This window comes from Macrobrachium nipponense, chromosome 11 (genome assembly GCF_015104395.2).
Source record: "Macrobrachium nipponense isolate FS-2020 chromosome 11, ASM1510439v2, whole genome shotgun sequence".
In the NCBI taxonomy this organism is placed as follows: domain Eukaryota; kingdom Metazoa; phylum Arthropoda; class Malacostraca; order Decapoda; family Palaemonidae; genus Macrobrachium; species Macrobrachium nipponense.
Window position 1 is genome coordinate 59,941,419 of NC_061087.1, and position 21,835 is coordinate 59,963,253.

General features: G+C 34.5%; 1 protein-coding gene across 1 annotated transcript; it reads right to left on the reverse strand.

Moving 5' to 3' along the window:
- Positions 1-2,339: 2,339 nt before the first annotated feature.
- LOC135206244 (monocarboxylate transporter 13-like) lies at positions 2,340-21,014 on the reverse strand. Its single transcript, XM_064237626.1, has 5 exons — positions 20,504-21,014; positions 7,034-7,304; positions 4,942-5,853; positions 3,398-3,592; positions 2,340-2,707 (listed from the first exon to the last, which is right to left on the reverse strand). The coding sequence occupies exons 1-5, from the start codon at positions 20,759-20,761 to the stop codon at positions 2,541-2,543; spliced, it is 1,803 nt and encodes a 600-aa protein (XP_064093696.1). The 5' UTR covers positions 20,762-21,014; the 3' UTR covers positions 2,340-2,540.
- Positions 21,015-21,835: the final 821 nt, after the last annotated feature.

Genomic DNA, 21,835 nt, shown 5'->3' on the forward strand with positions numbered 1-21,835 from the left:
TATATATATTAATATATATCATATATATATAGTATAGATATATATATATATATATATATATATATATATATATATATATATATTATATATATACACACTCAATAAAGATTCCGAATAGGACCGAAAGTACTCGGCTAACTCGCTTTTTTCATTTTTTCCTTCGTGGCAAAAAAAAAACCTTTATTTATATATATGCATACATACATACATTTTTGCACATCCCAGGAAATCCAGGGGTAAAATTAAGTACAAAAATAGGGAACAAATTTTACTGCTGGATGGTTGTGGACTTATTGTTCTGTTTATATTTATATAAATACTGTACGTACAGGCAATTTCTGTAATTATCTGTATGATGATAATGATAGATGTCTAGATTATGTCACTGTTTTGATATTTATATAGAGTATTTTGTATTTTAAGTGAATTGTATTTTCCCATCGACAGCATATTGCATGTTGCAAGATTGCAAGTTGCAACACTTTTGCAAGATAAGCCCTGTCAAACAAATCCGTGGAGGGAAGATAAAGCGTCTGTTCCAGTGTTACCAGTTTATCGCAGTAGCTAAATCGATAGAGGATACGGATATAAAACCGTGACAAAATAATCACGTACAAGTTTTTAAGAGGAACATATTCTTTCTTTATCATGTGGAATCGCAGTGTTACTGTTTACCTCATGCTTTATTTTGTATATTTGGAACGGAAATCACGCGAAGCAGTCCCCATATATATATAATATATAGATAATATATATATATATATAGATATTAATATATTTATATATATATATATACTATATATATATATATATATCTATATAATTATCTATATATATATATAGAGATATATAACTATATATCTAATATAATATATCTTATAGAATAGATATATATATATCTATATATATCTATCTTAGTAGAATATATATATATAATATCTACATATATCATATATTATATATATATATATATATATCATCGTAATCTCTATCTATATAGATAGTTGATATATAGATAATATATATCTATCTATATAGATATTCTATAAATGTATATTGGATATATATATATATATATATATAGTATATATATATATCGATATATATTATATATATATAATATATATATACTATCTATCTATAACAGAATATATATATATGAGATAGATAAATATTTCTATATATATCTAGATATATATATATATATAGAGATATATAGAGATATATATATTAGATATATATATATATATATCTATATATATAGATATATAATATATAGATATAAGATAGAGAGATATATATATATATATATCATATATATCTATATATATAGATATATATATGTATATATATGATATAGATAATATATTATATAATATAATCTATATATAGATATAATATATAGATCATATATATAGATAGATTATACATATATAATATATATATACCCACACAGACAAATATATATATATATATAAAGAAAGATAATGCCACGGAGGATAAATAAACGAAGGAGTATCTGCGAGACCTTTCGACGTTAAACGTCCTTTACTAAGCAGTTTCTGCTTAGTAAAGGACGTTAACGTTGAAAGGTCTTGCAGATACTTCTTCGTTTATTTTTCCTTCGTGGCATATATCTTTATTTATGGATTTATCACGTTCCTAACTTTCGTGATTCAGTTATACACACACACACACACACACACACACACACACATATATATATATATATATATATATATATATATATATATATATATATATATATATATACGTATATATACATGTATATGCGGACAGAAAAAGTGCAGATAAACAGAGAAAGCCATCTCAATAGCTTTTTTTTCTTTTGCAGAATACTAAAACAGGACTGAATCCTTAGATCCTTCTTCAGTCTGGCCAACATATAATTGTGATGTATTCTCGAGAAAAGTAAAGGACATATGACTTATTGCATTACTGCAGAGGAAAAGAAATGACAAGCAAAACTTTCCCTCCTAAATATTAAAGTAGTAGAGTTATTTGTTTTCACATAAGATTGCCTAGTCATAAAAGAGCGGTTTGTTGGTTACTTTCAATCTGCATTACTCTTCACATCCATTTAAGGCTACTTGACATAAAATGATACGACGACTGCAGGACATTGCTTTAATTTATAAAGAATATTAATCTAATTTTGTTGTAAGAAAAATCAGTTTGGTAAATCTTTGCAGCAAGAAATGACAGAAGGAAAAGATCTACGAGAACCAATGTAATGTACATCAATAAAATTACGTTTTAGGGACATATGTCATGCGATATGGTATAGCTGAGGACAAATAGGATAATAAGCAATCTGAATAAGTAATGGTAGTTTACTAATATCTTTTTATTTTAATTTTCTATGCATAGAATAATACTTTTATAAATATTAACGAGTTAACAAAATATACAACACGGATTCTTAGTTTACGTAGCTGGACTGAAGTTCATTTAAATCACAAACAAAACCACCGTTTGATTAAAGGACTTATCCTTCGATAGTGCCTGGGAAACTCTTCTTAAGGATTTCTTATTACCTTTGCTGCTTGCTTATAGCTTTCCTTCATCTTCAGCTCGTGGGAAATGGCTAAAGGTAACGAAGTCCAAAGGAGCAGCGTCAAACACGTCAGGCCTCCCAGACACCAAACGCTAACGGCGTAGCTTCCACTTGTGTCTCGAACGTACCCTAAGAATCATAGCATCTTATAGGAAAGGCGAGAGTAAATAAAATAGAGATATATACTACACGCGCACCACATTCTTACACACACACACACACAATACACACACACACACACACACACACACACACATACACACACACACACACACACACACATACATATATATATATATATATATATATATATATATATATATATATATATATATATATATACTATAATCAGTAGTTATGTTTGAATTCATTAAGACAAGTTTAGAGAGTTGTGTTGTTTAGTTATTGATAGAAGTTATTAGGTTCCTCATCTAATTTACCGAGTAGTCTATCATCATGGCAGTGCTTAAACAATGTACACCAGATACATATACCAAGGTCTACACAATCCTACAGTTATAGGTGAGCAACCTCATAATATGCTGGAGCAATTGTAATCCCAAAGTTTATCTTCACGCTAAACAAAAGAATATTTGACAAAATAATAACTATGCGTCCTCTGAAAATCGCTAGATATAGAGATTCATCTCGTCATTTGTCTCATTTTATAATCCGATGTATTGATAAAATAAAAAGCACAGTAGATTTTCAGATGAGACTTTGAAGCCATTTTATCTTGAAAGTTGCAGTTGAAAACTTATGTGTTTTAATTCAGATCAGACATAACTAATCGAAAAAACATGACCTTCTCCCCCTTACCTATAACCGGACCAATCACTAAGAAACCCAGGGCCACCATAAATGACGAGGTTCCGAAGACTGAGCCGAGTCTCTTCACGCCAACAACAGAAATGATGACCAGGTTGTAAACTCCCATGCTGGCTCCAACTCCCCATCCCCAAAATCCCATGATGATCATCAGTTTCCGTAAGTCGTCCATGACAAACGGGAAAACTAAAAAAAGGAAAAAGATTTCTATATTACTATTGGGGAAATATCAGAAATACCACTGAATATTCTTTAATCACTTACAGTGGTTCTCAAACTTTTTTTGGCCCATGCACCCTTTCATCATGTCAGAATGTCATCCCTCAAAAGGTGCATTCTAAATAATATGCAACAGAATACCAACACAAACACACAAGTTAGCGGAGACAGAGCCCAGCGTGCCCTCTCAGTAGTGCGTGCTGAGTTGTCCTAGAGCCAGTTTGGGCCTGCCAATCTGTGGTCACAATTCCAATCCCGCCCAGCCTCAACACCCCACCCACCCTGAGTCTCTGAAATCCCTCTCTGATTTAGAGCCACTGAATTAGCAGGTGATCACATGAGCATCAAGTTTAATTTTAAATTCTTTTATAATTTTATTTTCTGACTAAAACCATCAAAATTAAAATTATGAAGCAAATACTGACGTCTGTTAAAGCACAAAAACAACATCCCTCGAATATCTGTCCCAGTCCATGGGAAACTAACACCCCAGAAGAGTGCTCATCATTTTAGACCTCCGTGAGACCAAAAATCCTCATTTCCAATCCCTTTGCTTTTTAGAATTTGCTACAGCAAACAGATTCGTGACACATGACTTATTGTAGTACAAGGAATACTCACCTAAATATGAGAAATAATAAGTATCGTTATTTTTACTCGTTTAAAGAATATTGAGCCAAGTAGAATTGGTTATCAGCAAGATCTCAAACATCCTAGTTTCCAGCCTTGGTTGTCACCAGAAAATAATCACAGAAGCCATGCAAAATATTTATCTAGGGAACATAATTTTCTGAAAATTACATTCAAAAAATAATTAATTGCAGCTGATGTAAAATCAGATATATTGTAGTAAGGTATCAAATTCAGTATCATGTTTACACGACATTACACACTGGATTGCGGACCCACACAACTAAGTACAAATTTGACCGACAACTCCTGGTGGCGGTCCGCGTCGGCGAGGTAGGTACTGATATGTGTGCATGTGAGTGTTAGTTTGTGTGTGATTTTTTATTCGACAAGCCTCTTTTTAGGTTCTTCGTTAGAGAAAAAAACTCTCTATCTTTCTCTCTCTCTCTCTCTCTTTCTCTCTCTCTCTCTCTCTCTCTCTGATATTTACTTCGGTTATTATTTTTCTTTAATGTCTTGCCTCTAAAGATTCTGCAACAAGCTCTTGTTAGTAAAGGTTATGGAGAAAATCTATAATTTATATACGAACTGTGTCAACCAACATTATTTTATGAAAGAGATTCCAGAAGAATGAATAGAAAGTCTAAGAAACGTAAAATGTAAAATAATAAAAATAATTTGCTCACCTAACTGCGTTATTGCCATTAGAATGACTCCAAAAATGTAGCAGAATTTAACGTTAAATCTCTTCCAGTCAGATAACGCAGAGGACATCATTCTTGCAACAAGGTTCGTTACTGCAGATACGGAGATGCACCAAGCAGAAGACTGTAACGAGTGTCCCGCCTCTTGCATGGCGAACGGAACCATCATGATGAAGTTCAGGTACCCGTTGACGGCACATAAGGCCCCGCCTGCTAAAACGAACACTGTGGGCGATTTCAGCTGAGATAAATCCGACGCTACAGACAAAATGATCTGCTTTAATCCATCCCAAAGTCTTGTGGCAAAACATTGTTTCTCTTCAACCTCATTACAATTCGTCCCCAACTCCACCCTTTGAGTCTCAAGAAGTGGCTGTTCTCTCTTGGCTTCAGAAATAGTTTTGTTTCTCATTGTTTTCCGTCCTAAGGAATTAGAAGCTTCATTCCGACTCCCAAAGGTATTTAACTTTTGAGATGACAAATGCAGATAATTTAATTCTGCTTCTAGAGCTCCAATGCTTTCGCCGAGACACAGACCAGATTGAGATTTTACCAAACCTCTTTTCGTATTTACGTTTTTATTGATATGAGATGAAGCGCTAGGAATCATCTGCGTTCCTGATTCCTCCTCACTCATAATGACCTTCTTCAAGTGCCACTCAGGGGGCTGGAACACCGCCGCGCCCCCGATTGCATTCAGCATGATGGCTCCCGTAATCAACGATGATCCCCGGAAACCGTATTCATCCTGAAGGTATCGAAGGACTGGTGGACCCACAAACTGGCCCATGCATATGCCTCCCATCATGATAGCATTAGCTACCCCACGGTGCTTGTAAAAGAAATGGGGCAAGATGGTGAAGCAGATATAGCCTATGGTACCTCCACCAATACCTGAAAATTCAGCAACTATTAATTTCAACTGCTCGACCGTATAATTACTTTGGAATTTAATTATTGTTTCAAGCTCTACACTGTTCATATAACTGCTTTGCAGTTTAATTGTTCAGGCTTTACACTGTTCATATAATTGCTTTGGAATTCAGTTGTTTCTAGCTTTACAGTGTTCATATAATTGCTTTGTAATTTAATTGCTTCAAGCTTTACACTGTTCATATAGTTGCTTTGGAATTTAATAGTTTCAGGCTTTTCACTGTTCATAACAGAAAAGTATTGTTTATATGAAAAGATCTACACCACAAAAGGAGTTGCTTTGGTATGAAATGCAAGTGTTTTGAGTGGTGGACATCACACAGAGAACCTGACATATGGAAGCGCTGAACAGTGAAGGAGACGCTGTGTCTGACCTAATAAGCGCGAGAATGCCTAGGTTTGTATGAGCAACCGATACCTTGATAAAACATAAAAAAAAATCTTGTGCCTCTCTAAAATTCTATAAATTATTTCCTCGATCATCTTACGTGTATACAAAGAACCAATATCCAAAAAAACATACACAATGTAACTTAAAACTTTGAAAAGTAAGACGCTGAAGGGTCGGTTCTGTGTACGTTATCTAACCATATGTCGGTGTTACTTTAGCCCTTATATAATTTTTACAATCAATTTTGATTAATTAAGTGCCCTACACAACTACTGAATGGATTTTAGTCAACCGATGTTAATGGAAATCATGCAGACATTCACAGCTGTCCCTGGTTTCGCCCTCCCTGAGTCTAACAGGATCCTTGTCGACCTTTACTATTGTCCAGTTCTTCATAATTTGAAACATATTTTATCTGAATGGATGGGTCCCACCTGATGCCCTTTCAGCATTACAAATGCCATCCTGAACTTTCAAAAATGTGTTGACTCGCGACAGCGCGTATGAAAGCGCAAACATCTCTTTCACTACTCTGCATCCTACTGCATATACACAGATGCAGCGACTGAGTGATCTGCTGATGACGCAACAGCTAGGTTAGTGCGCAGCAATGCTTGTTTCTTCGCACAGTGGGAATGAAATTTCGAGGCACTCGGATCTTTGATCAACATTGAAAAAGTCATCTGATAGTGGACAAGCCTAAATGGAAAAATGTATATTTAATGAGAACTTAAGACAATCGTTATTTACCACTTAGGAGAGAAAATGTAAAATAAAGAAATTGAGCTGAAGATACAAAGGCTGTAGTTATAAAAGCCATTACGTTGATCAATGCTCCTGCAATAGCTATAGGTCGCCATCCCAGTTCCTCTATCAAGGGGCGCACGAACAATCCGGTGCCATTCCAAAGGCTCAAGAAGATGTTAAAGATCCAGGCAGTCGTCGTTGAAGATGTGTTAAGGCTTAGCAGGAATCGCGAAAAGAGGACACCAAAGCATGGGCCAATCATGCTCGTTAGGGTCTGCAACAAGAGTTGTTGGAATGATTAAAATAAAGGTGAGAGAAAAATAAAGATTAGGTATGGATAACTATAATAATAAGATGATCAAACACTATCAAACAATTGATAAAGACAAAACTTCTATTTAGTTAAACAAATCAGAGCATATGCATTACACGATACTTAATGACCTAGAAGAACGACGGATTGTTGTTAGCGAAAACATCAGCTATACTATATGTAATAACTATTCTTACTTTATCACAATCAATATAAACATAGTTTCTAGTAATATAATTGGAAATGAGAAATGATTCATTGTTATTATATCAGTCATTTTGAAGTTAATCTTCAAAGATAATTAAGACTTTGTTAAATTTTAGCTATTATGCTATAATGTGAAATTTACCAAAAGTATTCAGTACATAAACTAGAGATGTCATGGTCTTTAGTTTCCTTTCCACGGGGAATCTTTTTCAATTGCAGCATATCCTTTAGTCCAGAAGCCACTGGGGCCAACCCGGACATTTTTTAATATAGTTTTTTCTCTCCATATTGAGTAGCTCCATAGTTCAGACTATTGAATCCAGGTGGGTGTGGGCATCACACCATTGGGCAACTTGAAATAATCAAGATGGCAGCCAAGATGGCGGCCGCAGCTAGAAAAATACAAGAATTGTTCATTTCAACTAGCATAGCTGTTTTTTGTTAACAAAATACTAAATATATGTATTTTTGTTACATTTTTTTATTATTCATACATTTATAATTATCTATATTTATTTAAATATGTATTAAAATTAACGCATTTTTCTGATTTTATATCGGCAAAAACAACAACTACATCAGTGGAATGATCCATTGACTTTCAGCATGTCTATTTACGACTTGGAGGAATGCATATCATGATGAATTATGTTGGATGTATTGGCACTCTCATAGTAACGTTGGATTGTTGGAACTTCTCACTAGCCCATTCGGTGGAGTGAAGAAGATGTTGACAGGAAAAAAGTTTCCTGTCAATGTACGGGTACTTAGAATTCTCACAGAAGAGCTTCTCTGTTCTGTATTTGCATCCTACCATATAGAAACCATGGATGGACTCATTGCAGTGCTAGAGGAACTTTCTAAAAAGAGCCGAACTGCCAGATTATGGGTTGACTGCATGATAAAACCAGTTATGACAATGATGAAATTTATCAGGGGTGAGCGAGAAAATGACTGGCCACTGCATATGCAAGGCATGAATGAAATGATGCCATTGTTCTTGCTGCTGGCCATCAGAATTATGCCAGATATGGCTTGTATTATCTGCGAAGCATTAAGGCTATGCCTAATGATGTCAGAAAGAGTTTCTTGAAAGGTCAACAAACCATGCACCATATATCTGGCATCTCCAATGGTGTTTGGAGTTATATGGCCATTGAAAAAACATACATGCGCTATGGACATGGTCGGTCAGGTATCATTAGGTTGACATTAAAACTTGAAAGTCTGAAAACCTGGGCCTACAGTCTTCACATTTGCAACAGCCTAGTTACTGATCTAGATAGTATGAGAGAAAATGAAGTGTCAACTCAAACGTGTCACAAAGAACAAATGTGTAGAAGGATACAGGCTGACCAGAAAGATAGAAATTCAGTCAAACAGAAAGTGGAATAAGTTATCCACCCTATTGGTCCCAGATCAACATCCTGACGAAGGTCTTGTCAATATTGTCACTGGATGTGTACTGAATGACCCTCAAATCAATGTGGACAAATCATAAGACATAGGCAAAAGTGAAATGCAACAGTATGAAAGTGAATGGTCTATGTCATTTCACAAGCCTCTCTCCAAAAATGTGACAGCTATGGCCATCAGAAAGAAACAGATGAAGATTGGGACACTGAAATTTGTGATACAGAAACAATATATGCCCGAGCTATGGGCTAACAATCAAGTCCCAGAGCCCTGAATACTTCAGTTCTTCTAAGCCATGAGCTAGCACCGCATCCAAATTCAATCTTTGATAAGTCTGGCACGCTAAGGGTAGCTATGGCTAAAGCTAGTTTGAAGAATTCTCTTAAGGCTGAAGAGTCAACCTGAAATGTACAAAGCCAAGTTGAAGCAAAATTCCTTGATGGATGTGCTATCCTGTGGGTGGCATCCTGGGATTACAGTGGAAGACTTTTTAGATGCTTTCAGAAGACACATTCAGAGGCCCTTGAAATCGTGTGATGTTTACCTTGCCTTTGACAGGTAATATGTTATTACAAAATATCTTTCTAGAGAGTAAATCAATAAATGTCATACTTGATAAAGAATTGCTTAAAGTAAGTTGCATTACATCTAATTAAAGGAAGATATGTTAATAAAGTGAAATAGTGTGACTGATAAACAAGGTACTTCGATAACTAATTCAATATTTCATTGAAATAAGTATATAAGATGATAATTCCTATTAATGACATTTACAAGTTCACTGTCTATAATGCATTTTGTATGGTTTTAGATATCATGATATATTATTACAGGTACATCCCAAACAGTATCAAGGAGTCAACACGGAGCTAAGGAGCCAAGGAGCCAAGGGTACTACTAGTCTACTCTTTACGTTCCAACACACAACTTCCACCTCAAAAAGTGCTTTTAACAGTGACTAAGAATAAAATACAGCTGATTGATCTCATCTGTTAGGACCTGGTGGATCACAAAGATTAGTTTCAAGAGCATAGACTTATGGTAACGGGAAAGCTTCCCACACCAATAGATATGTTCATGGGTAAATCCATTGCTCATCATGATATGGAGACTTTGATACTATCTTAGTACAGCAGCTAGCTCTTATTCAGCCTCAATGTTCATTTATTGTAACAGATGCCAGACTTTTTTGTGTTACTTGTACACTTCTGCTTTAAAAAAGAAATCCATAGGAGGATTCATATATCCCCAGTGCAAGGTAGATCATGTATTGACATCTAAGCTGTAGTACAAAAGCATGGTTCGTCTCTGTCAGATTTGCTAACAACTAATGTTCTTTCAGGATGTGACACCGTTTGGTCCTACCATGGAAGTGGGAAAACGACTGTACTGAATATCATAGGGTCAGGACAATATCCACTGAGCTATCTTGGAAACACTGACAAAACCTTGCCTGATGTTATTCTACAGTGTAGAGCATTCATGTTGGCCTGCTACAACCAGTTTGTGTTTAAAACTATGACAGAAGCGAGACACAAAGTTTGGGCATCAGAAGTTAGCCGTAGCACTGCAAGTGCACCTAAGATATAAACATTGCCGCTAACAACAGAAGCATTCAGTGAAAATGTTGCATGAGCTCACTTGCAAGTTGCAATCTGGAAGAATGCTCTACAATCACAACCTTCAAATCTAGATCCCACAGACTTTGAATGGCAAAAAGAAGGTCACTGCCTGTTTCCTGTTACTGTTCCTCAAGGTGTTAGCCTGGCTCCAGAGGAACTACTCAAACTTATAAGATGTTCTTGTCAATGAGGACTGTCTTGCAGTACACAAAGATGTGGATGCCATAGTACTGGCATTGTGTGTTCAGTCTTCTATGTGTGTTGTGGAGGTGATGAGTGTTGAAACAGTGAACTACATGACTCTGATGATGACGGGGATGGTTATTCCAGCACATAATGCATAATTTTGTATTTTTGAGAACATATTTTTGTATTTTCATTTTTACCACCTTAAGAATTGTGTTTAAGTCATCATTTATATAAAATGTTGCAAAGTATACCCTTCAGTATAATAAGTATACAATTTGGAATTAAGAAAGAAATTAAGATGATGGAGTAAATATTATAATAATGCAAGTTCATTTTGGCAGCCCTCTTGGGCGCCATCTTGAATATCTTAAATTGCCCAAGGGTAACATGGCTACACCCACCTGGGTATGACAACTTGGACCCTATTGTAAGATAATATGAAGAGAAAAAACTATATCTCACAATGTCCCGGTTAGGTAAATTTAATGGGACCTTCTTCCAGACTACTTTAAAAGCTTTCAGTGAATGGTGCGTCATTTTTCTATTTGAGATAACAAAGCCAAAAATAATAACAGGGCACAGAGACCATAAATTTTCCCAAAATATGAGCAGTTCTCCACCACCCAGACAAGTGTCCTCAACCTGAAATGCAATGTGCAATCACTTCTTGCATTAAGGGACTTGGTTATGTGGGTTATTCTTCAAACATCCTTATTTTGATGGATGAATTAATATTCCTTTACTGTCACATTATGTTTATGTAAAAGAAACCATAAATCATCTCTTGGTTTAATGTCTTAATTTGTCACTGCTTGCTTCTTTATTCCACTATTTCTACCATTAAATAACAGCCTCATTTCCTTTAAAGCTTACAAGAACAGGAGCACAACATATTTCAACATATATACTAGCTTTATTTAACTTGTGGAATGAAAACTTAATTGGCCGAACTTACGAGTTTTTAGGATGATAATTTTGAAGTCTCCCAAATACCTCTAGGTTACTGAAAATTATGAAAACACATGTAGGGAGAATTATTATTACCAAATAATCTTAGTCAATGTTCATTCTGCAGAAAGGAGTGGCATAATAGGGCAAAGAAAACTTATTCCAGCGAATGCTATATCAGAAGATTTAGATCCATCTGTATAGATGGTGTAATGTGTGCCTTTATGTCTTGTAAATTCTATCGTATGTTGTTTATGATGTTCAGGGGTATATAAATTAAATTTGGATAGTGTGCAAGTGTGCGCAGGTACATGCTTTATCAATGGAAGAGGAAAGCCTAGTGCCAAAGTAGGTGTTATGTTTATATTTATTGGCTCATAAATTCTGTTAGTTCTAATAATTTTTTCTAAAATATCTATTGACTGACAACCACTTCAAGTAGAGTCAGTTAGTGATTCTTTATTACTATCCACCTGGTTACTAAGTCACACGGGAAAGGGAGGAGGTTCACCACTTTCAGCTTATACAGATTTGTTCAGGAAGGACATGAGTGCTCCAGTTCAGGTTGTGAGTCCTATGTTATGGATTGGATCTAAGCTTTTCAGTGAGGAGTTGGCGTCCAAATTCTGTAAAAGATACGCTTGTGGTTTTTATGCATGTTATAAATACTTTTCAATTAAACCATCCATCAAAGATTAAAACTGTTACCTACCACTTTCTACAATATACATGTCTGATTCAAACAGCATTTCTGTATAGTACTTTCAATATAGCAAATCCCCAAATAGATTCATAAGCCTTTTGGAAGTCAAAAACTATTGTAATAGTTGTTCGATTACATTTACATCCTTTAAGGAAATGAGCTTTCAAGTGACATACACCAATCCTAAGTTTATTTTTCTGTGCTCCATATTGGCTTGCGATGATATTATTTGTATTCGAATTCCAAATCAAATTTGAGTTATTCATTTTTCTTATCGTTTTGCACAGACAGTGTTCAAAATATTGATCTAGACTTCCAAAGACCAAATCAAGCAAAGATCCAAGTAATCCGACATACTCTGGAGTCTAGCGTATGTCGGATTACTGGGATCTTTGCCTGATGTGGCTTTTAGAATAACAATGACATGTTTATAGTCTTTTGGAAATAGTCCCTTAGTCCAAACGTGATTGTAATACTGGAGTAAATAACTTGGCTATAGGGAGGCTTGGAATGTGCTACTACAGAAGAAAAGGGTAAACTGTAATTGTTCAATAGTAAAAACATTTATTCTGATACAGTTCTTCAGATTTTATGTTCGCATGAGTAATTATTAAGATTTTATTCACTGATAATAGGCTCTAGAGGCTTTCAAAGTTTATTTGAGCTTGCATTTGGATAGATCTTGAACACTTTACCCATTATACATTAATGCATGTCTTGGTGATCTTGTATATGACCCATTCATATTCTACGTTTTTCCTGTTTTTTTGAATTAGTGTGTGGTGTGTTTTAGATATATTGATTCCATGAAATAATTTCTCCCGTAATGCTTTCTTTCCTAACTTTTGGTGAAAACAAATTGCACATTGGTTTTAATACTTTGATAAAAATGGTTCAATTAATAATTTTTATTATTTCCTTTTAAAATACCCGATTTAAACACGCGTCATTGTTGTTGATCGATCATTTTTAATAATTCCTCAGTCCACTATACTATAGGACTCCTTTGGGATACACTTGTGCGTGGCATCAGTAATGAAATCTTAGACATATTCAGTGATTTCATCTAGTCTTTCAAGGATGATAAAGTATATTTTATGCTTGCTCTATTGTTTATGGTATGAGGTGGAATTGCCAGGATGGATTTGTAAATAAGTTATTGTGGTTGAATGATCATTGCTAGAATATAGATCAACAGAAACATGACATCTAGATTATTTTACTGCTCTAATCGAACATAATATGTCAACTGATGACTAAAGTTTTGCTGTTAGAAAAATAGGTATTTTTATCATTTTCCTCGAAACAACGTTAGTTTCTACTATCAATTCAGTGTTCTCTCTTTATGGCAAAAGCTGTCAGTAGTCTAAGAGCTTGAATCTCCTAGGGATTGTATGAATTAAAGTCATCAAGTAGCAGTAAGGTTGAGGTAGTTCGTTTTTTTTTATATTTTGTAATTTTATTATACTACTCGTATGTTTCTTTAGTGAAGTATGTTAGAAATTGTTACAGGGTTATTACCAGAAACATAAATGGCACGGCAGCATATTAAAAGGGAGCATTCTGAGGTATTTTTTCATCATAAGCGGTTTCATTATGAATTCAGATTCAAGTTCTTAGTTTCTTATCAGTTTTCATGAATTGACAGGCTAGCTGGCAATTTATGTTTGCTATGCTGCCCAGTGTCTTGGGTACAGTGGCACATGGGATTACATTCAGATATTAAATTTACAATGTACCCCAGCTACAAAAGCGGCGTCGTCCAGCCAGGCCTGGCTCGGAGAGATCATGCCCTTCTTGCCCTGAAAGTGGCCCACGTTCAAACAACCAGAACATAGTTAGAATGGTTCGAATAGGAGGAGGGTAATTGCGGTAATCACGCAAAGTAATGCAAAATTGAATTGAATATATATGGAGAGAGAGAGAGAGAGAGAGAGAGCTTTTATTCCTGTTTAGTTATTATTATTAATCTGATGGATATATTAGAGACCTTCTGCTTTAGGAACATGTTATGATATATTTTTGGAAAATAATTGTTATGAAATCTTATCACATCGTATTGTTTTTAATCGTTATCACATTTTCTAATAAGAAAGCCTTAAATATTGTTGGAACTGACTATTCATTCATATTAATATTATTCAGACAAAAATATCCTTTTTAATTATCCTATGAGCAGCTGTATCTCTCTCTCTCTCTCTCTCTCTCTCTCTCTCTCTCATACTGTCCTCATTCTTATATCGTCTGGATCGACTATCTAAATAATGGTAGATGCTTGATATGTTATTTGGATGTGGCCAAGGATCACAAAACCATAAATGGCTATCTACCTAAGGCTGCAAACACGACTGTCAAGACCAATGGTGTTATAGCTACAGCTCGTTCATGGCTGTGTGTGCCTGTGTGGCACGTTACCTCGTGGGAAAACCAAGATTCATAACGTATACGATAGTTACAGACATTAACCAGTATACAAAGATGATCTCAGTAACCCTATAATGCTGTGCCAGTCGTGATGACGACTTAGAATCATTGATATTAACTGCTATCAGTAAAGGTATTACTATCATTACCTTATAAATGTTGATAAGCGAACCCGTCAAGACTTAAATTAAGGTCACCCAATGTCACCTGTCCCCCATCACCTTTAAACCCGACCTTGTTATAAATATCCTTCTATCCCGCACCTCCTCATGTTCCGGATTTCAATGTCTTACAGTTATTATGAGATTGTTTTGATGGATGTTTTTTGGAAGGTAAAAGAATACTCAGATGACAGTATTTCATACGCCATTATATTTTCTAAATGTTTACAATTTTTCATTACAAAAAATAAAAATATGGCTATATAAAAGACTAATGAACATGAGATATCGAAAGTGGTGGGTTTCTTGAATGGCTTGGAGGTGGAACACCAACAATTTTGCAACACCTACATAATTTATACCCCACCATCATTATATTAATGCACCGAAGCACACATTTTACTGCATTTCATTTCACATAATTTATTTACACCAAGAGTTTCGGAAACAATATAATAAATATACTTTAATATAAGAAATTTAGCAAATAGAAATACTTTCTATAAGTAGCCTAGATGGTTGTGATGGGTAGAGCCAAGTTGCCCATCACACTCAAATATTGGTAACTCAACTAAGTTATGCCATATATACAAATGCTGTAGTACTAGATTAGTATATCCAGTAATGTGTCCCTAGCATTGATTAATTAATAAAATAATACCCTTAAAAATTGATGCTTTGATGACTCATACAACCCACGGCCACGAAACCTGGTATGTAACATCTTTGTGACCAGATTCGTATATTATTGGTAATACAAGTATTTATAGTCCAGTCAATCTACTATGAGATTCAGAGCCTCTGTAACATGGTTTTTTCGCAATAACTTTTTATCTATGCATTTCATAAATATAACGCTTATTCAGAATACATATTATATCAACACATAAATTTTGAGTGTATTCTGCACTACGTAGGTTGAATAAATTTGGTACTTACAATGTAAAAGTGACCTTTTTTGAAGACGGGCCAACTTACTCAGAGAAAAGGTTTCGAACGCACTTGTTACGTAACTTATGACATCATTTCTTCCCTCTTTCTAGATGGATGATTGGCTATACGTAACGAAGGCTAAACCTCTGGCAACAGTGACATACAAATTTAAATACAAGCAAAGCAGTACACATTTATGAACTCTGGAACCTCTACACTGATAATTGTCATAATGAACAAACCAACAAAATATGTTAATAAATACAAAAACACTTCGATTATTAATCTAACTCCCAAAATAAGTTTCCAAAGAAATTACAGTCTACTTTATAGGTCACAATCAGATTGACAAGATGTAGGGAATAGTTGGTAATTACCAAAAACATAGTTGACAAGCTTGATTTGATAACTGCTATATCCAATGTCAAGCAATTTTTATTTATTGGCTATCTACCTATTTACTGAAAAAAATAGCCGGTACCGTATATTGGCTTTAAACCTTCACCAATAATTATCGTCAGAATGGTGACTTCATGAGGCTCCACCCACTTTCGCCTCGTTATAATTCAGGATAACACTGAAGGCTACCATGGGCATTGGATTAGAAAATTTAACTTCTGGCTATAAAAACTAATTTCTCGAGTAGTTGTAAGAAGTGCTAAATGATCCTCAAGGATCCCAGCAGTTGGTCTAAACGTTTAATTCATGTATATTACTGCTATACTGTTGCGGCACTACTGCTAAAGTATACTATTACTACGCTAGCACTGATACCCCACCCACATCTATGTATCGTTCCGCCATTCATAAAGTCTTTGGGTTTCAGAGCCGATGGAATTTCTGTCTGGTGGATGGGCGGGGCAACATTTAGTCAAAAGGTGTTTGTTTACCTTGCTTACGTAATGAATGTTTTTCGACTCTTGGCTCGTAATCATTGGTCATGGCGCCGGCTAGAGCATTTTTACTCTATAAAAATTAAAACTATCGGGTTTAGGTTATTGATAATGCTGACCAAATTTGTGTGTGGTTGTAAAATATACATATGTAAACTTTCAGCTACATCCGATGCTTTGACAAGGAGCAAAGTCCAGAAAACCGTGTTACAGAGACCCTGAATCGCATAGTAGGGCAAAAATAGATACAGCCTAGCACAAGTTGGTAGAGTAGCCATTTAAGGTTTTGTGGTCTTGGACACATCCAAATAACATATCAAACATCACCCATTATTTAAATAGTCGATTCAGGCTATAAGACGGAGGACAGAGAGAGAGAGAGAGAGAGAGAGAGAGAGAGAGAGAGAGAATACACTTGCTTACAGTATAATGAAAAAGGATATTTTCGTCTGAATAATATTAATATGAATAGTCAGTTCCAACAATATTTAAGGCATTTTTTTTTTAGAAAATATGATAACGATTAAAAACAATACGATGTGATAAGGTTCCATAATAATTTTTCCAAAAAATATACGATAACATGTCTCCTAAAGCAGAAGGTCTCAAATATATCCGTCAGATTAATAACTAAACAGGAATATAAGCTCTCTCTCTCTCTCTCTCTTTCTCTCTCTCTCTCTCTCTCTCTCTCTCTCTCTACACTGAATGCATTACTTTCGTTACAGGTCCTCGTGCTCTCTCTCTCTCTCTCTCTCTCTCTCTCTATTTGTCCATATACATTTCATTCATAATTGCATTTCTTTGGGAGATTACCGTAATTTCCCCCCTTCTCCCATTCGAACCATTCTGACTATATACTGGTTGTTTGAACGTGGGCCGCTTTCAGGGTAAGAAAGGCATGATCTCTCCGAGCCAGGCCTGGCGGGGCGATGCCACAATTGTAACTGGGTACTAGGCAGATTTTCGTTTAAATTTGACTTACATTCTATTGGTCAATTTAATGACTAAAAATTTAGGTAAGACTTCTCAAGTTAAGGTGACCTTTACTTAAGTATTATTATAATTTTTTTAATGAATCTGTCTTAATCAGCATTAATAACTACTTTTTCTGACAGTGGCAACTTAATTGTTACAAAACATTATAACATATGCTGTTTATTCTTGGGGTTCAGTTTGAGATTGATCTTATTTTGGATTTAGTTGTATTTTGAATAAACAATTTGTTTTGTAAGTTCGTGGTTTATCCTTAATTTGTGGTGTTCTCTTACCAATAGAACACATTATCCGTAGTTCATTCACTGATGTTTGGAAGTGCATTTAATGCTTTTCTGAGACAGACTAAGGACTGTTGTGCATTTTGATTTTATCTTCATTAAACTCGAACATATTTATTAATGATATAGGATTAAGTTATTGCTACTGTTTATTAGAAGTCAGAACTTAGCTTAATTCTCATCAATTCTTAATAATTTGCTAAGTTCTCTTCCCCTATAAATTGTTGCTGTACTAACTGGGGACAGTTTTATATTTTTTTACTCTTACTGATATATTACGGTTTTCAGTGTTAGTTTATTTTTCCAGAATGACTAATTGACTGAGTGACTTTATTACTCATCGTACTACCTCTCCGATATTTTGTAACAGAAAAATTGGGATCGTTGTCTATTGAAGATTTCAACATTTGAAAGGGTATTGATGCATGTTTTTTTTTTTGCGTGTTATTTTAATGTTCCTGGAAGGATTTTAAAGGCGCACAGCAACCTTAAAAAAGATGAAACGTTACACATTACGAAAGAAGATAAATCAAATGCTCCTGTGTTAATAAATAAAGATGAATATGTAAATAAGATGTTAGTTCTGTTAAGTGACTAAGAAACGTATTTAGTTCAGAAACATAATCATCTAAGAAGATTATTAGTAGTTACTGTATGTGCATCATTGCCCTATTTTTATAGACTTATTAAAACTCACAAACAAAATAAAACTCACAAACAAAATAACCCTGTACCACTATTATTAGTTCTGTTGGGTCATCAACTAATAATTTGTCAAAGTCGCTTGTCAACAAATTGTCACAATATTACCTCTTTTAGGAAAGATTTCGGTGTTTTCAGTTAAAAGAAAAAATATGGATTTTGTAAAAGGTCTCAGAAGTTGTAACATTAATTACGAATTTAAAATTACTAGTTCTGATGCAATTTCCCAGTTAACTAAAGTTCCAGTTGATGACCTAATATCATTTTAAACCGATGAGTTGGGTAACTATGAATTTTCTCGGCCGATTGACGCCATCATAGAGTTACTAAAACTAAGTATTAAGGAATATAAATTTACTTTCAGTGGTAATTTCTATGAGCAGAAGTTTGGTATGGCGCTGAGGAACTCTTTGTCGCCGCTTTTAAGCAATATTTACATGGAGTTTTCGAAAAGATACTTTTATCAAATATTTTACCGGCAAATGTACATCGGTTTAAGTATGTCGATGACATATTTTGTGTATGGCTGTTGTGTGGTAGGATGTAAACCGATTTTTTAACTATATTAAATGCGTTAGTTCCTTCTATAAAATTCACGCGAGGAAAAAAAAAAAAGTTCCATTTTACCATTTTTAGATGTAAATAAATGTGCATTGACACAGTAACAGACTTAAATTTTAAGTTTTTAGGAAACCGACAAATGTATGTTCCTACATTCACTTTTACTCAAATCTTCATTTGAGAGTTAAACTCTGTGTTTTCTTCAATATTTTAAAGAGCATTAAACATTTGTTATCCTGAATTTTCAGAAGACGAGATAATAAAGATTTATGATATTGTTTTCAGATTGAAGTACCCGACATTTTTAGTTGATGTTGCTTTAAGAAAGACTAGGAAAACATTTTATGCACATGGTTATGTACAAATTTGCTGGATTTACCTTTTCACAGCAGGTATCTTTCTCTATCAAAAATTTTTAAAATCTTTAATATTATTGTTGTTTTTAGTAACACTCAGTCTGTGATAACAATTTTGATTCGAAATTCCATGTGAAGATTGTAATAAAAAATACACTGGTCAAAGCGGTAAACTGTTACTATCAAGTTTAAATCAACATAAACACTGTGTTCGTGTAGGAAATACGTCGAGTGCCCTCTTTCTAAATATGAAAAATTTTGAACATACAATTAACTGGAAAAAAATCAAGGGAAATTCATTTTGTAGAGATATCATTAAAAGAAACATTATAGAATCTAGCATAATAAAACATTAGTCGTGTACTGTTTTTAATATTAGCAATGGACCATACGAAGTGTATTGTTGGCATCTTAGTAACTATGTAATAGACTTCATAGCGCCATTCGTAATGTTTATCCTTTTAGTGTAATTCTTTGCTGGGGACCGTCTGCATTTTGGTTATGCTGTTTGGATGTACTATATTTTACTATTTTTTGTTTTAATCTTAACCTTTGGAATTTTGAAGCTGGTTTTTTATTTCTTTTTCATTCTTAGATTGTATCCTGATGGGGTGTACCAGGAATACACGAAAGCGAAGTACTGATGCGTTTCATTATTTCTTGCTGGTTTATAACATACAAGCATCACGCGTTATTTGTGATCGCATAATATAGTACATATGCGTGCGTGTGTGTGCAAGTATAATCTATTTTACACTTTTATCTTACCGTTATACAGAAGCATCCTGCGGCTACTACCCAACCCCATCCTCCGTCTGGCGGTTCATATCTCTCTCGTGCATTTGTCACAGAAACAGAAGCGTCACTATTTGAATAAGCATCATCACCAACAAAGGCACCTTCATAAACATCCTCACTGCTACTGCTGAGCCTCTTCATTGCTCGATTGATTCGTGAGATTTTTAAAGATGTCTTTGGCGCTGTTCTTACTTTTTTATTTTCCATGTGCACATTTTCTATGCTCATATCGACTCTGCTTTTTCAGTTGAACTGCAAGTGTTGAACAGTGTAAGATGATTTTGACCAACCTTTGCTTAGGAATAACACAAATTAGCACTAATCGCTCACCAATTTCTTCTCTGGTCTTGATAATGGTTAACTTATTGTATTATCTGATAATAACGTTTCTTCGTCGGTGTGATGTTCATAATCTGACCAATCTTATCTTCATCACTGATTTATATAAAATTTACATACAGTTCGCAAGTTTTCTGTGGGATCCTGTTTTCACAAGATGGATACGTCATTTCATGAAAAGACTGCTGGGTGTAGTTGGTGTTGCAAAGCGCTATGTATAACCATTTTTTATGTTATCACTGAAACAAAATCAGAATACATTGAATCATTTCCTTCATACTACTCAAGTGCGAGGTAATAAAAGTTCTTTTTTGTCAGTAGATAATATACTACAAAACCTATCGATCGTGCTTCAGCGTAATCTCAGTTATCTGATTAATTCCTTCAATGAAGAGTAATCTTTATCAGTCTGTAATCAAGTTAGACAACCATCTGACAAGGGGTACGTCAAGTTTAGGATACGAGATGTTTAACTTCTTTTCCTAATAGAAGAATAAGAGCGGGATGATTGAAATCATGACGTAATCCTGACACAAAGGAAAAGTAATAATATTAGATATGATTTTGAGAGCTTTGAGAAAAAGAATCTACTCGAAAATAAGAAACAGATGAAAGTAAGAATGCTACAGCTTCATAACATTTATGTAATATTGGGCTTTAAGAAAATTAACGCAGTTTGATTATTACAATGATATTCCACTATAAACAGCTCTAACGGTTAGGAATAAAACCATCAGACATCAGTCTGACAGCACCTAAATGTATCATTACTAGGAAGCATCGGATATTTGAAATGTAAATAATAAAAAGGGCAAAACTATTTTAACAAATATGCACACACAACCGAAATGGCAGTGTGATCAAAGATTTTTATGACAAAGATAAATTGTTATTTACAGAAAACCTGGAATTTCAATAAAGTTATTTAAAAATCTAACGTTTGTTGACAGCCGTGTAAAGTAA

Coding starts and splice junctions, on each gene's coding strand:
- LOC135206244 (XM_064237626.1), bottom strand. CDS start 20,761: ATGAGCATAGAAAATGTGCACATGGAAAATAAAAAAGTAAGAACAGCG. Junction 7,305..20,503: donor CAGGATGCTTCTGTATAACG/GTAAGATAAAAG, acceptor CTCTTGTTGCAG/ACCCTAACGAGCATGATTGG. Junction 5,854..7,033: donor TACATTTTCTCTCCTAAGTG/GTAAATAACGAT, acceptor CTGAATTTTCAG/GTATTGGTGGAGGTACCATA.